Source organism: Alosa pseudoharengus, unplaced genomic scaffold (assembly GCF_046254945.1).
Source record: "Alosa pseudoharengus isolate Yale_2024_CS ecotype anadromous, Long Island Sound unplaced genomic scaffold, YU_APseudo_1.1 YU_APseudo_1.1_scf_14, whole genome shotgun sequence".
NCBI classification, from domain to species: domain Eukaryota; kingdom Metazoa; phylum Chordata; class Actinopteri; order Clupeiformes; family Clupeidae; genus Alosa; species Alosa pseudoharengus.
This window is the reverse complement of record NW_027468609.1, coordinates 30263780-30279220: the sequence shown is the minus strand read 5'-3', so window position 1 is coordinate 30279220 and position 15441 is coordinate 30263780. Positions and strand designations below refer to the sequence as shown.

Sequence of the window (15441 nt, the reverse complement as noted above, 5' to 3'; positions counted from 1 at the left end):
ACAGCTCAAGCATTATATAATTTCAAAAGTGCATCAGGATCAGGTAAATAAGAAAATGCGAAACATCTCAAATGATCAGGGTAACCACCACATGTGGAGGTGGTAGGCAAAACATCCCAGTACAAATACATTTACATGTTTGCCATAATAAGAATAACACCTTATATAATCAATTTGTGTAGCCAGCCATATCTTGCCATGTGTGGCCATTGGCCATGTATGCAAAATATTTGAGCATGTGTCTGTTTGTGTTTTTTGGTTAGGTGAGGTTATGTGCATGTGATTGGGCATGTATACGTGAATGTATGGTGGCTGTAAGTTCACTTGTCCCACACAAGTTTGATTGAAACCAGATGCTGGGCTTTCAGGTCCAAACTAAAAACACCTGCCTTCCCATCTCCTTAGCCGCCACTACAATAACCACATCTGGGTTGGGGGGGGGGGGGCAGTCAGTGAGCTCTCATAGCACAACATGAGATACCTCAGCGCAATTCAAACGGCAGCAGGCTGCTCATAGAACGGCAACCGCTGACTTCTTCACAGCAAAGTTCAGCAAGGCAGACGAGGCCACATTCAAAACAAATTAACACGGTTACTCCACTTCTTGAAAAAGCGAGGGAAAACAACATAGTCAGCTATTAATTCTGTGCTCTGGAGCTTAATACGGGGATGTGTGGGTGACATGCAGGCTTTACTCTGTTGGGACAAACCCTCAGGAGGCAGCCTTGGTAAAGGGAGGATCTGGTCAGAGCTCCAGGGAGGTTCCAGTGAGGCAAGCAAGCCGAGGCTAATTGAACTGGGCTGGGACCTCGGCGCGAGGTGATTGCTTACTAATACTGGCTCCTATCTCCAGCTGCATCTTTAACTCAATTCTCTAATGAGCGTCACGAGCCCCTATCACATGTGTGCCCAGGAATCTGAGAGAGGGAGGGGGACCGGAGAGAGAAAGAGAGATGAAGAAAGTATCTCAGACGTTTGATTTTTTTTTTTTTTTTTGAAGAAACAGAGAGGGTATCTGTTTGCCGTTTGCCATCAGTGAGGGGGGTTTATCAAGCATGAGTATGGCAATCTTTATGTCACCCCTGTCGTCCAGATTAGCCAATATATTTGTCAATATTAAACTTTCAACTACTTGTTAGTTAATGCTGATAGGTCAACTGCACGTTAGCATCTTCTTTCAACTATGCTCAAAATTCCAGAGGTAAGAAGTTCAACATAACATAACTGACAGACAAGACTTTTCTCCTCTGAATAAATGACAAATGTAAATCAGTTGAACCCCCGCATAGGCTACAGATAGGCAAAAGCGCACCAGCGTGCACAGTGCAATGATGTAGAGCTAGTCTCCCATCAGTTCTGCAACGTTAGTTAAACATGACCACTAGGCTACTGTCAGGAGCTTATGAAACCAAACAAATATTTCTCTCAATTTTAAAATTTCCAGCTGCAGAAGTTGTTTTTACTGCCAATTTGAACTAGCCTAATCGATTTACAGTGTAGTGGCTTGGTAACTGTTAGGTAGTATCAACTTCAACATCAGCAGATACCCCTTAGGATGGAGAGAATCAACCTCATTGTTTAGTGGCAGCAGACACATGCCACTAAATAACAATTACATACTATATATTTTGATTATATACATCATAACAGCTTGACAAAGACCAGGAAGACCTATTGTGAATGCAAGGCAATGCACTGTCATAGTCATAGTGAGATGCTCTCATCATTAATAATGTATTTTAGAACCATGTAATAGCGCATACAGCAGCCTCAGCAAATAGCCTACAAACGAATACCCGGCGCGCTCAAAGTTGAAGTTATTGTCTTGCGGAAAATAGGCTACATATAAACAAAAATGTAACTTAGACTACTCACCAAAAAGTGTCATTAAGCCGAAACAAAACATTCCGTAAAGCATAGTGGGATGTTCAGTGACAGCAGCGCGTACCCAATGTACCAGACCCTCTCCGTCAGAGGAGCTTGACTCGACTGAACAGCAGTCTCAGGAGGCAATGGGGTTATTGAACTACTCTGGGGCAAGGCATTTCCTGTACACGGCTATCTACGTTTGAAGTCTATTCTAAGCGTTTAAATGCTTTAGAGTTCACGACATGAATGCTGTTGACCAGCTGTTGTTTTGTATTGTATAGCACTAACACTAACACCGACGTATTATCAAAGGGCGCGTAAAGAGCGCAAACAACGAGAGGCATATTATACTGCTATCTGAAGGAATGTATTAAATGATGCTGCACTTCACGTCAACTGGGGGGATATCAATAGTGTCAATCAGTTTGAGGAGCTTTGATAACCTAAGCTATTGACAGAGGAGCTTTATGTGTTATCTTAGTGCACATTGTCTTAGTGCACATTACATCTGTCATCATGCTTACATAGCATTTAAGTACGAGGCCATATTAAACATGGTTGATGGTTGAGTCTCTTAAGAAACAGGTTACATTACATAGGGCTTTTAATACCCCCAAAGGACTTATGGAATCCCATAATTTCTGTACCATTGGGGTCTAATAACATGTGATAGGTGTACTCTACTTTCATCGCTCTGTCAGAATTCATTACTTTTGAGTTGTGGCCTGATGGCCCTGTAGACCTGTAGGACTGCACACTCATAAACTCTATATACTATCAATTACTTTTTATTTTATGTTAGGAATTACCTATTTTTCACTTCTATATTGGCCATTGGCATTTTCCAAAATGAAAACCATGCACCTGAAAGCTAGAAGTCAACATAAACACAACATTTATAAAATAAGAACAGCATCTGTCACTCAAATTGAGTGTGCTATAGCCTGCAAGTGTACTTCTTTTCCTACGACATTTCCCATGTCTTTCTGTGTATATTATTTACCTCTGCCCAATCAGGTTACACAATTTTTTATGTAACTCTCCTCGCCTCAGTTGCCATTTTTGGCTTGAGTTGAGGTTGTTTACAGAGTTACTGTTTTCCAGGATGTAAACTTTGGTTTAGTCTTATATTTAGGTAAAACCGTTTTTTTATCTTTATACTCTGGAAAGTACAACAATGTTTTGCTCCATTTCAGGTAAATGTTTTGGTATCATGCGCATACACAAACTCTCTCTCTATTTCTCTCTCGCTCACACACACACACACACACACACACATACATACAGTACTGTAAGAGAAAACATGTCTCTGCCAGATAATACTCTACAGATGTGTTTCCTCCTCCATTCTTTATTGCTGTATATGCCACCCACACAATCAGTGCAGCCCCTGTCGGTATCATATGTGTTCACAGTAACAGTTTATAGAAGCCTTTCCTCTGTACGCAGCACAGAAGATCTCAGGAAGACCCTGATTAGACCGTTCTTCTCTCCCCATGCCCCTTTTCCCCTCCCTTTCTCCCTTCTCTCTCTCTCTACCTCTCTCTTTCTCTCTCTCTCTGTCCCCACCTTATTCTCCCTGTTCCCTCATTCTCATCTGCTTCCATTTCTGCTTGATACACTATTCAGCCCAGACATATTGTATATTGACCAATGTATGATGGTCCATAGACATACATTACATATGTATATCAATCTGCAAGTCTTCATCCTAGTCTAATCCTTGAATATTAAAGAACTGAGCCTGGATTTGTCTGAGTGGCAGAGCAGACAAACATGTGGCTACTGAGCCGTCCCTCATCGAGTCATGTGGAATCCCATGCAAATCCATTCTGGAGAAGCCTAACTTTTCTATTACATTTCACTGCCACTGTACATAGCTCTCTCAGGTTAAAAAGGCCTGTTTCTATGACACTGTTAGATATCTTTCTGGTCTTGGAGGTTGTTATTCTGTCCAAAATGTATTGTTTGTTCTCAAAAGACATACAGCATAGGCCTATATCATCCCTTTGGAGCCTTTGTTTTATTAACGTGACAAATGTGGTGTAAGTCTTTAAAACCATTTAGGAATGTAAAGAGATAAAGCTTTTAAGCTGTCATTTAGCACAGTGCAATTAACTGACCACACCTCGCGATAACGGAAGAGTTTTTGTCTGACACGGCTAAAACAATAAACTGTCCTCTATGTGAATGACACAGATGTTAGATAAAGGGCAGGAAGCTCTTCCCAGTACAAAGTAATCCAATTAACCCCGGCTAAAAGTGGTTGGACGTCTGCCTTTCACAGAGCCTCCACTTTCGCTGGAAGTTTTTCCTAACTACTTAGTCAAGTTTCTATCTGTGTCAAAGACATTTTGTTTACAGTAACTCTGTCCAGAGGTGCTGTCAGCATTGCCTGGATCTACAGTATTTCTACTGGAACATGCAAATTGCCTGTAAGCTCATGGCTGATGAGAAATATTAACTATACTGCATTCAAAACAGATTGGATCTTCAGCAGTGTAGCTTTTTAAAAGCATTTTTTCCATTGCCAGGCCTTTTACTCCTTGATCAGTGGTCTGATTTCTTTGGGCCTCTTTTAGATCAACAGATCACAGCGCTTTCAGACAAAGAGGGATGGTTCTTTTCCACAAGGTACTTTGGCATGCAATCAAAACCTCATTGTGGAAAGCCTTTCTCATTCAGTTACGCCACACTTGCAGTTAGACCATGGAAATCATGGAAAATGAAATGGCCAATGCTTCGAAGGACCTCAGGTACAGTAATGTAAACACAAGGATGTATCAAAATTACTTGTGTGTGCCTGTGTGTGAAGTCTGTGATCATCGATCATCGATCATCGTTGAACCCCCCCCAACATACACACACACACACACACACCATCACCACCTACTCCATGGGGATCAGTGGCGTCATCCGATTGACAAACTGATAAATGTCTCCCCAGAGTCCTATCTTGATGGTAAGAGGTGCAAAGTTGTAGGCTTCAAAGGGAAAGGTCAGTCAGAGTCTGTGTGACTTGACTTGTGTCAGAGCACCCCAGAATCTCCCCTTATATGTCAGTGTGCTAACAGAACATAGAACATGAAATGATGTTTGTGAGAAGAATTCCTTTCCTTTACTATGGCGTGTAAGTGGCTGGAAAATGAAGCTTAATTTCACAACGTTGTTGAGTTGAGTGAGTGGTATGGGCCATTGCGATGTTAATAGAAACCAAAATTGCTTCCAGTGTTGTCTTTCCCCAAGTCTGCTTTACACCAATTACTTTCAGAGGGTTAATCAACATTGGCAGAGCACTCTGTGGAATGCAGTCACTGCTGGAGTTTTTTTTATATATATATTTGAGTCGCACAGCTTGTTGTGCACAACTGTTGGTGTCACAAGACCGTTGGTGTATTTCACAGGGCACGGCATCTGATTGGAGCGTATCAGATAACGTCTCCACAGTGTGTGTGTGTGTGTGTTGGTGGTTGTGTGTGTGTGTGTGGGGGGGGGGGGGGGGGTATATAAGTGTGATAGTAGTGAAGTCAATGGATTAGTGGTTTCATTATAAGGAAATCCCTGAGGGGTTTTTGGTAACTTGGCCATGCATGGTGCGCCTCTCATCATGGAAGTACTATATATCTTGTAGGACACGAAAAGAGCTTAGTAATGTGGTGAAACTGGTGGTCTCAGGAAGGTTCACCTAGGTCTGTCTTTTAATTTTCTAACTTTGTTTAAAGATTTACAAAATTTGAAAACAGTCAACAGCATACATGTAGTGCAGACAGCAAACTGGTAGTGGAGACTACAAGCCATTATAAAGGCCATGTATTACATTAAGTATAGATGACTCACTGATGATTCACCAGTTGTAAAAATGGATCCGATCAGATTTACAGCACCATTGGATTCATGATCTCTATCTCTATTTGTAAAAAAAAAATACAATATTTTTTCCTAGCAGAAGCCAGGCAAATCCCTCTTAAATGACCACCCTTCCATCCATCAAATGGCTCTGGGGAAGTAGAGAGGGGGAGATGTGGGCGAACTGTCAAACTTCTACTTGTGGGTGGATGGGAGGTTAGGAAGGTTAGCACTTCAACCGCAATCAGTCCATCAGGCCCTTGCAACCCTCCAGTGGCCTGGCTTGTCCACCTCTGCTGCAGATTAATTGACGGGACGAGGGACAGCGAGAGCATAGGTATTACTCCCCTTTGGGTGGACAATGCAGCTGAATGGTGTGTGCTTGTGTGTGTGCGTGCGTGCGTGCGTGCGTGTGCGAGTGCATGTGTGTGTTTGTGAATCTGCGTGCGTGTGTGTGTGCGAGTGCATGTGTGTGTTTGTGAGTCTGTCTGTGTCTGTGTGTTTCTCACAGCTGAGTATCTGCAGAGCCTGGAGGTCTGTGGGGTTCTATTGTTCAGGACTTCCTCAGCCGATCCCCAAGTAGTGTGAGATTTTGGAGATGGGTGGGGGGAGGCCGGAGAGGAAGGGAGGGCCGCTTAATACGGGATCTGGCAGCTGGATCCAAAGAGTGTTGAATTGGGTAAAAACAAGCTACCACATAGGCTGGACAATCAAAAAAAATGGCCAAACTTCACACTCAACACAGAATGTAAACAAACAAAAATGGACAAAGGTTGGATACAGTTGTAGATCTCCTGGAGAAATGCCTTGTTGCAAAATCATTTCAGAATCATGACAAAACAATGTTTATTTAAATATGTCATCATAACACTAGTGGTAGGAATGTGTTTATTGTGATTTTAAAACAAAAGCATTAAAACATACTGACCCCTCATCCTTTTTCACAGCACTGTAAAAAAACAGAAAACATTTTGAAAAGTGATAACCTCTCTGACTTTATCTATTATTGTGATCATCGTCTGCAAGGTCAAACTGGTGGGCAGGCAAGCACCTCTAGCTAAAAGTAGAGAGCATTCCAAAGACATGCTTGATGGCCACATAGAGATTACATCAGTGTTATTGTTTGTCCCTTTCGAGTTCACGTCATTGTTATCACACGCTCTCTTGCGAGGCGAGGCAACAGGACGTGACTTCCGACCATTGTGCCGTTGAAGAGAAGAGGCTGAAAAACGTGCCGTCGATTGGACAAGACTTTCGCCAGGCCTTCTCAACTGATTTCCACTTCTGTCACTGTACTGTAGTGGCTGTGCCTTATATAGCCTCCCTGTGCTAAGTGTGTGTGCGTAGTTGATCCTGTACAACAAAAGAGTGCACCCTTCATCCATAATAGGGCAATGTTTCGAGACAGCAGCTTACACACAGCGGCTCTGCAAGCAGAAGTGTGTTTGCAAGTCAAGTTCAAATGAAACAGACAAGAGAGGCTGGTTCTCTTCACTGTACAGACAACTTATTCCCTCCTTTCCTACTCTCCAGATCACTATGGGGGGATTATTATCATCTACTATACAAGAAAGAGGAGGAAATTGCTTTTGAAAAAGAAAAAAGAAAAGGCTGTCTTGAGTAGATGTATGAGGTGGTTTAACTCTCTTATGAGTTGCTGTCACTTCGACAAACATTTGCACTCAGTGAGCTTGTTCAAATGTTGGAATCAATTATGAGATTTTTATTGTTTTCGCCGTTCTCTACAGCCAGCTTTATGTTGGATGGGTCCTATGTGAGCTGGTGGGAGTTTTCAGTTAGTTTGAGGGTTTCCTCTGCTGCCCCCTCCCATGTCTCCCAGTGGGAAAGGAGTGTGGGGGGGGGGCTGTTTAGGGGGGCGTGGGGTTCTGATACTGGGCTGTGGTGGATGGGGTCGGGGTGTTGGGGGTCACCCGCAGAACTCCAGAGGCAGGAAATGGTTCCAATATGGTGCAGAGTGTGGCCCTTTGAAACACCCCCCCCCAGGAGTGATTTAGCGTTCCTGTTAGGCCTGGAAGTTGGGTTCAATGAGCAGAAATGTCAGAAAAAATGACTAAAGTAAAAGATGTAAACACTGCGAGAGAGAATATTAGTGACTGAAACAATTCAATTCCACTCATGGTGTTCATACAATTGTCCATCTGTGACTGTGGACCCCAATGGACTGTGAAGCTGACTGTTATTATGAATGCATTTTAATTACTTTGTTGATCCCTGGCACTGTTCCTCCATATCAAATGTCTGGGTTTTGAATTTCCTGTTATGACCAGATAACTCTCTAACTCTCTATTATAAATATGGAATTATAAAATGTAGTTCTGTTTAGAGAAGGCTTAGAGACAGAAGAATGGTGACTTGACACAAATATGCACTCCAGCAATGCATAAAAAAACCTTTTTCCTTCTGCTGGGTGGAGAACAAAAAAAGTCAGTGCAAGATGTGCGCTGTGTATCTTGTCCTCTTGGATTGTGTGCAAATATGTTACCAAAATGGTCAAGGAGGCCGGGGCTGCTGCGCTGTGCTGGGGCCGTGACGCTCTGCGCAGAGATGGAGTGTTTACACTGAGCATATTTCAGTACCTTGAGGGGATGAACTCCCAGAGGGCCTCGGTGGGATGCTGCCTCTGCCTTTGTACTTTTCCTCCTCCTGAGCTCCTCCAAGAGCCACTGCCTTTGAGGCCGAGGTCATCAGACTTTAAAATCAGACTCAGCTTTAAATATGGGATTGTTGATAACTCAAGTTTCAGTGGTACATTATGCTCTGAACAGATGGTGTTATTAAGGGCTTCCCATACCTTAAACTGGCATATGAGGAAACAAATTTTTGTTCAGCTCAATGCATTAGCTGTATTTCAACTTAATTGGATCTTGTTGTAATCCCATTGGTTTACATGTTTTCATTCTGAGCCCATTTGAGTATTTGAGCATTCTGAGTATTTATCACCACACCAGAGTGGGAAATCCTCCCCAAAGGAAGTAGCCATAAATGCTTAAAACATGATCATCGGTGGATTTCTCTCTATATTCCCCATGATGACTGTTTCAGTCTTAAATCCTTATTGGAAATCATCTCCAAAATCAACACTGTCATCTCCATCACCATAAACATGTTTCCCCGTAAATAAACTTCCCTCAACAAAATTAGCTGGACTCTGGGATTTGAGGGTATTTTAATCCAGCTATGGAATCCATGCCTTCTCTTTCTCAGATGGCCAGTGCAGCTATCTTGTTACTCTGTCGGTTTGAGGAGGTCAAAGGGCGAACCGCTGTGCCACTCAGGGGAACTGGGGGCCATGTGTGAGGATATATGTCGCTACTTGTTCAGTCTTATCCAACAAATTGGATGTCTGGTGACATTCCCACCCCAACTCTCTCTCTCTCTCTCTCTCTCTCTCTCTCACTCTCATGCCCGGCTCTCATTACTCTCTCCATCTCCTTCTCCCCATCTTTCAAACTCCCCTTCTTGTTCCCACTGTCAGCCTCCCTTTCCCAGGCTAAAGCACAGTCCTCCCAACAGGGTTCCCTTTACTTGCTGAACTGATATGATTAATTTCGCCCACAGAGTTGGAACTCAGAAGCTTGCTTTTTACAAGTGTTGTTAAACATTAAAATGGCAAAATCTTGTGTGCGGGGTGGGAGGGAGGGGTTCCGGGCTCCTGGAACGCAACATAACCTTCACCAACACACATTTTAACTTTAAACAGGATTTGGCACTGGTATTTCTTACTGAGAAGTACAAGGTAGGTAGTTTCTTCTTGGCGCTGGGATGGTTTCCTCTTTTGTTAGTGTCATCACTGCCATCCAGTGGACTGATTGAGTTATTACAAAGAGACAAGCAGAGGTTGAGAATCTGGTATACCATGCAAAGTCTATATAGACTAGCCTCGTTGACACCAGACATCAGTTGAGAGTGGGTCTGGCAAAAGTTCATTGACTTACGACATCCAGCAGGGGCGTAACTAGCAGTGAAATGAAACTTAAATTGGTAAATTAAACTCTTACCAAATCATTTCAGAAGTGCAGCAATCTTGTCAACGAAGGTTTTAAATGCAGTTGTCTACTGAGTTCCAAAGAAATACACGGCCATGTCGGATTAGCGATTGAATTTGCGTGCCCATGTTTTAGGGACATTGGAAATGGGCTTCAAGGGCTTCATGGCCAGATGGACCTGCAGACTAAATCACAAATTTGCTAAAGATTGGTATGGGTAAAGACATGTGCTTTGGCAGAATTTCAGCTTTTCATTTTCTGTATTTTGTTTCCATGAGACCATTAGCATTCTTCTAGGGTATTATATTACAGAAGGCTATTATAATACAGCTATTGTATTATATTACAGCTGTTTGCACATACTTTTCGAAACTACTACACCTGTGTGTGTGTGTGTGTGTGTGTGTGTGTGTGTGTGTGTTTGTGGAGACGGAGATGTTTTGTTTATCCATTCAAATGTGTGTGTGTGTGTGTGTGTGTGTGTGTGTGTGTGTGTGTGTGTGTGTGTGTGTGAGTGTGTGTGTGTGTGTGTGTGTGTGTGTGTATGTGTGTGTGTGTGTGTGTGTGTGTGTGTTTTACTTTACTTCACCTTTGGAGGGGATATGATAGATATGAATGGATTCCTTTGTATATGAAAATGATCGGGTCCATTTTTAAAGAAAAAGGTAGAACAATACTGTAAGCAGTGGGAAATGTCTGAGTAGAATCTGAGCACATAAAAGCATCACCATGTAATTTGTCCAGGAACTATATTCCTGAAGGAAATCTATATCTATACATCTATACATTGCCCCATATTGTATGGAGGTTTATTATTCAGATTTAAATGGAAATTTAAGAGGCACATTAAGGATGAGTGAGACCACCACCTCTTATTCTTAAAACTAAATACAGACAAAATGGTAATTTTATATATACTGCACTGTAGTTAATCATTAACACATAGATTTTTATCTTATCTCTTATCATCCTTCAATCATTCAATATAATTTTTTCTTTGCATGTCATGCATCACCACCTGTAGCTGTAGACCTTAATAAACTCCCAGTATGCATATTAACACTCCAATTATTTGGCCCTGATTTCAATGGCGATCTGTTTCTTCTCTGCTATTCGCACAAGCCTTTATCCTCTTTTGTCTCATTTCAGGTCTCTTCACCCGCTCAAGCACCAGGGCCCTTTGTAGAAGATGGAGAATAGGACTGTTGTGCTTCCCCTTGGGCCATGACTGATAGCCCAGGTTCACCACAAATGATCCCCCCACACCGGTCACTCTGCAGGGTTGGAGGGTTTTACGCAAAGACGAGAATGGCTAATTGCAAACTGAGAGGCTGCTCATATCGAGAGAGTCTTAAAAACTGAAAAAGGTATGTGGTGTGTTTCAGAAAGATGGATGCACACAAGCAAAATGAGGGGTATGATTATTGTCCATCACAATGAGAGCATTGTCTGATGCAGTTTATTCACTGAAGTATACTTTGATGCATGAATTGAAAAACACTCTGAAGGCTTTGAACACTAGATCATGCTGGTGAGGTCCTCAACATTGAACAGGTTATGAGGATGGACCCATCTACACTGAAGTGATACTGTGAATTTGAAATAAAGCAAATGGTTAGTTCAAGCTGTATCAGAACTGGTGGCCATAAGCAATACATTTCATAATTTGATTTAATGGAGCCTACTCCACTCACTGAATACATAAAGGGCAGAAAAAACATTGCAAAATCACCAAAACTTTGCTCCAATATCAGTATACAGCATGGACACTGTATACATGTCTGTTGTTAATGATGAAAATGCTCTTTGCACCCTTTGCACCTTTGCATCCTTCTCTGGCAATAGCTCATCTTCTATTTAAAGATGCAATTTATACAATGTGGTTTCGGTTTTGCAAAAGATTATTAATATTTGTGCTCAAGAGGGAATTGAGTTACAGCCTCCTCTTGTCCATGCTCCTGTGCATGTGCTGATTGCCTGGGACTAGTTATGGCTTATGGGCTGTGTGCGAACACCGCAAACAAACACTTAACAATCTGAGGACTGTGTGGACCAACTCCCTTAGTTTGACCAAAAGTGTATGGGATTAAAATTGTGGACTACACCTTCAATCATCTGCTACAAATTATCCTCCTTTACTCTACTATTCCATTTGAGGAATACCAACATGGACAACCATTTCCAGACTGGTACCACACTAAATACTATACAAAATTGTCAAAGGTAGTATTTTCAACACTTCTCAGAAAGTATTCAGTCAAGTCTGCATCAACACCAATCCACATTTACATTTATTCATTGACCAGCCACTTTTATCCAAAGCAACTTACAGCAAGAGAATAACATTCAAGCAATTTCCACTGAATCCATTACGTTTTAAAGTAAGAATGTTGAACGAAACCATGGGCACCCAAACCATGATGGCTGGAATCAAATTTAAGACATTCTGATACAGCTTTAGCTATCAACTTGACATGTCCTCCTCTTTATCAATAAGGGATTGTGGACCTATTGTTACATGTTCGTCTGTGTGTTAGTGACTTAATGTATGATTCTACTGTATCTTGCAGTATGCTAACACAACTGTTAACCACAACATATCAGTATAACAACACATCAGTCAGTGCACAGTTTTTACATGTTTAGTACAAGCTGTCTATTTAAATTATGTTGAAATAGACAGACAGAAGCTGTTGAAAAGCAGTTCATCATCAACACGTGTTACTTGTAAACAGACCGTTTAATCAACTACTCTTCCAATCAAAAGCACGACTAATTACCCTGAAGCCTTCTCACATTTCTCCCACTTCGCAGACAAAACACCAGAGTAGGGGCATGAGATGAAAGCCCCGGGGAGCAAAAAGCACATGTTTGATATATTAATTAATGCCTTTATAGAGATGATGAAATGTTCTGTTGAAGTGCAGGACCTCATTCGCTATTTGATCTGGAGCACAAAAGCTGAATACAGGGGGCCTGAAGGAGCCTGTTCTACTCGCTTTAGCATCTTCAGACATGGGCATAAGATCTCTCTGTTTAATGTATGCAGATGAGGGGGTCTGAATGGATGAATAATTTTAACTGAAGTGAGTGTCCAGAGCATAGATAAAAACATCATCTACGTAACAGTGTAACATCTCACATGGGGAAGAGTGGCTTGTGCTTTGGAAATATGCAATGCATGGATGCATACACTCTTTCTCACTCACACACAACAGACACAAAATAAGTAGAAAGGTAATGGTTGTTATTGTTTGTTATAACTTGGTTAGTAGTACACAGAAACTTGCTCAACAAAAGTAACACAATGTTTGTTGATTAATAACTGCACACACACATGACCTGGTTCAACAAAAGTAACAAATATAATCAGTTTATGTTATAAAACATAATATGTGAATGAAATGGTTGTTTTAAAATCATATTGAGTCTTTGATACAAATTTACTTTTCATGGATGACATTACCAACAATACCAAGGATTACAGATAATAATCAAAGACGGACAGAGGTTTTGTCACAATAATAATCTATCGAGAGACTGTCTGATGGATTTTTCAGGCTTTGTTTGGGTTAGCTGGTCTATAGCTACATTTAATGCAACGGCCTAACTGCAGGTATGACGAAGCATAAGGTTAATTTGGTCCGGTAATTTGTTGTTTTGCGCTCTGTATTTGAATTATTCTATTTTATGTACTTTATTTATTTACTATTGCCCTTTTATGCTTTTATGTACTAGCCTATCACGCTTTTCTTTAGGTAAAGCACATTGAATTAACCCTGTGTATGAAATGTGCTATATAAATAAACTTGCCTTGCCTTACATTTACCGGTAGTCTCTATCGTCATTCACAGAAATGGAGCTTATCAACCTCAAAGTTTGTTTGTTCAACTTTTAAAAAAAAAAAGTGATTTATCGACAGGTTCTAATCACAAATCTTTTGAAAGAAGTGGGTGGGATGGATAGGTGTCTTTCTCTCAATATCTTAGATCCTTGTTATCTCATGATAAGTCTGAGTAAACTTGTCAGCAGCAGTGGTGTCTGAAGTGGTAACTCGACACACCGTCTCCTGATAACAACAGCATCTGTTTTGTTTGCAGTGCCCTCATTCATGCTTTTGTGCAGCATGAGTCCAACAAGTTGAAGTCAGGTGAGCAGCCTTTGTTCCGGCCTTCAGAATGTGGGACACTCTTTTGAAAGACGTCAATGCCCTTTCTGCAAATAAGCTGTCAAACGTATCAATAACAGTTACTGCAGGTAATCGGATTGTTGAGTGGCAAAGATCTGACCTCTAGTAGTCGGAGCTTGCTTATCATTAGTTTACATTTGGCAATCTGAGTGAGAGAGACAAAGAGAGCTGTGTTTTCAGTGTCGGGGTGTATCACGGCTGTGTTTATCATGCATCTTTAAAAGTGAGTCATTTTATATCAGTTCATGTACAAACAGTACTAATGGACAATGCTGGCTTAACCTGTTCAAACTGCCAGCCAATGGATCCAGTAAAGCTATCGCATTAGCTTGTTCTTTGTTCATTTCTATAGCTATGGTGAAACCTACAGTACCTCTGTAGATACCCTCAGTAGAGCAATGGCAAGAAGCTGGAGTTTACAGTATCACTGCAATTCACCCACAACATGTCATCACCTATAGCCATAATGGGAAAGGTGAACTATAGAAGTGAAATAATTATCCCATACCAGGAACAGGCTGTGCCGCTACAATGTATGTGTAAAAGCAAGTATCAGTTGCAAGAAAGACAAGGCTCAAAAATTGCCATCTATTAAAACACTTGCGACTACTTGACTTGGGGGCGGGGGTCAAATGTGCATGGCGGGTGAAATCAGATCCTGCCATTGTATGCACAAATTCACAAACACTTGGAGTGATACAATAATGTCTAATAATACTGTTTTTCTGACTTGGTTGTGCAACATCTGCATGTGCTTTCTGGATATGCCTTTATATAACCAGAGTTCTATGTCATCATGTAATGCATTCAGAGCAGCCTAAAGTGAGGGGTAGGGGCCACGATGAGTGTGTGCAGGGATAGAAGGTTGCATGGGGTGAGTAAATGAGCAAAAAAATGACTTATCTAGTTAAAAAGTGTCATAGTATAGTCTAGAGTGCAATTGTTTTGGTTTGAATATTGTTTACATGATCACATAAGATAGAAAATGATACGGGCCTTGTATACAATGTGTTCTAGTTAACAATAGTTAATTACTACCCTGTTGAACTTAAAAAGAGCACTGATCATATGCTACAGGAGAGGCAGGGTGCGACGGCTGGGCGTAATTTCTCAGAAATAATGACCAATCTGCTTTTCCGTGGTATTCTCCAATTTCACATAATACTGTATAGTAAGCGATGGCGCAAGAGAGGATTATTGTGTAGTCAAGTCTTCCTGGGAATTCCCTGTTTCTTGACTGAACTGAAATCATCTCACCTCTGCACTCAATTTCTCTATTTAAACATTTAGAATACCATTTTCCATTTTGTAACAAGTGATTATTTTGCAGTGAGTGATACAACTGTTGACTAACAATTTATGTCTTGATAATGGAAGAACATTTTGAGCATTTTTTCAAATTTTGTTTGTGTGCGTGTGAGGGGTGGGGTATATCATGATTACGGCCTTGACTTGACTACTGAAGAAGTATGTGTAAAGACAGAGTGAAAATAATATTGTATTTTACATGGTACCATTATAAGTACAACC

The 15441-nt window shown here is 41.2% G+C and overlaps 1 protein-coding gene across 1 annotated transcript in view; it reads right to left on the bottom strand.

Annotated features, from left to right (window-relative positions):
* itga1 (integrin, alpha 1) overlaps nt 1-1973 on the bottom strand; it is a 49634-nt gene extending 47661 nt beyond the window's left edge. Inside the window, exon 1 of the mRNA XM_076284637.1 lies at nt 1876-1973. Within this exon, the coding sequence (XP_076140752.1) occupies nt 1876-1918 (43 nt within the window). The 5' untranslated portion in view covers nt 1919-1973. The remainder of the gene's footprint in view (nt 1-1875) is intronic.
* Nucleotides 1974-15441: the final 13468 nt, after the last annotated feature.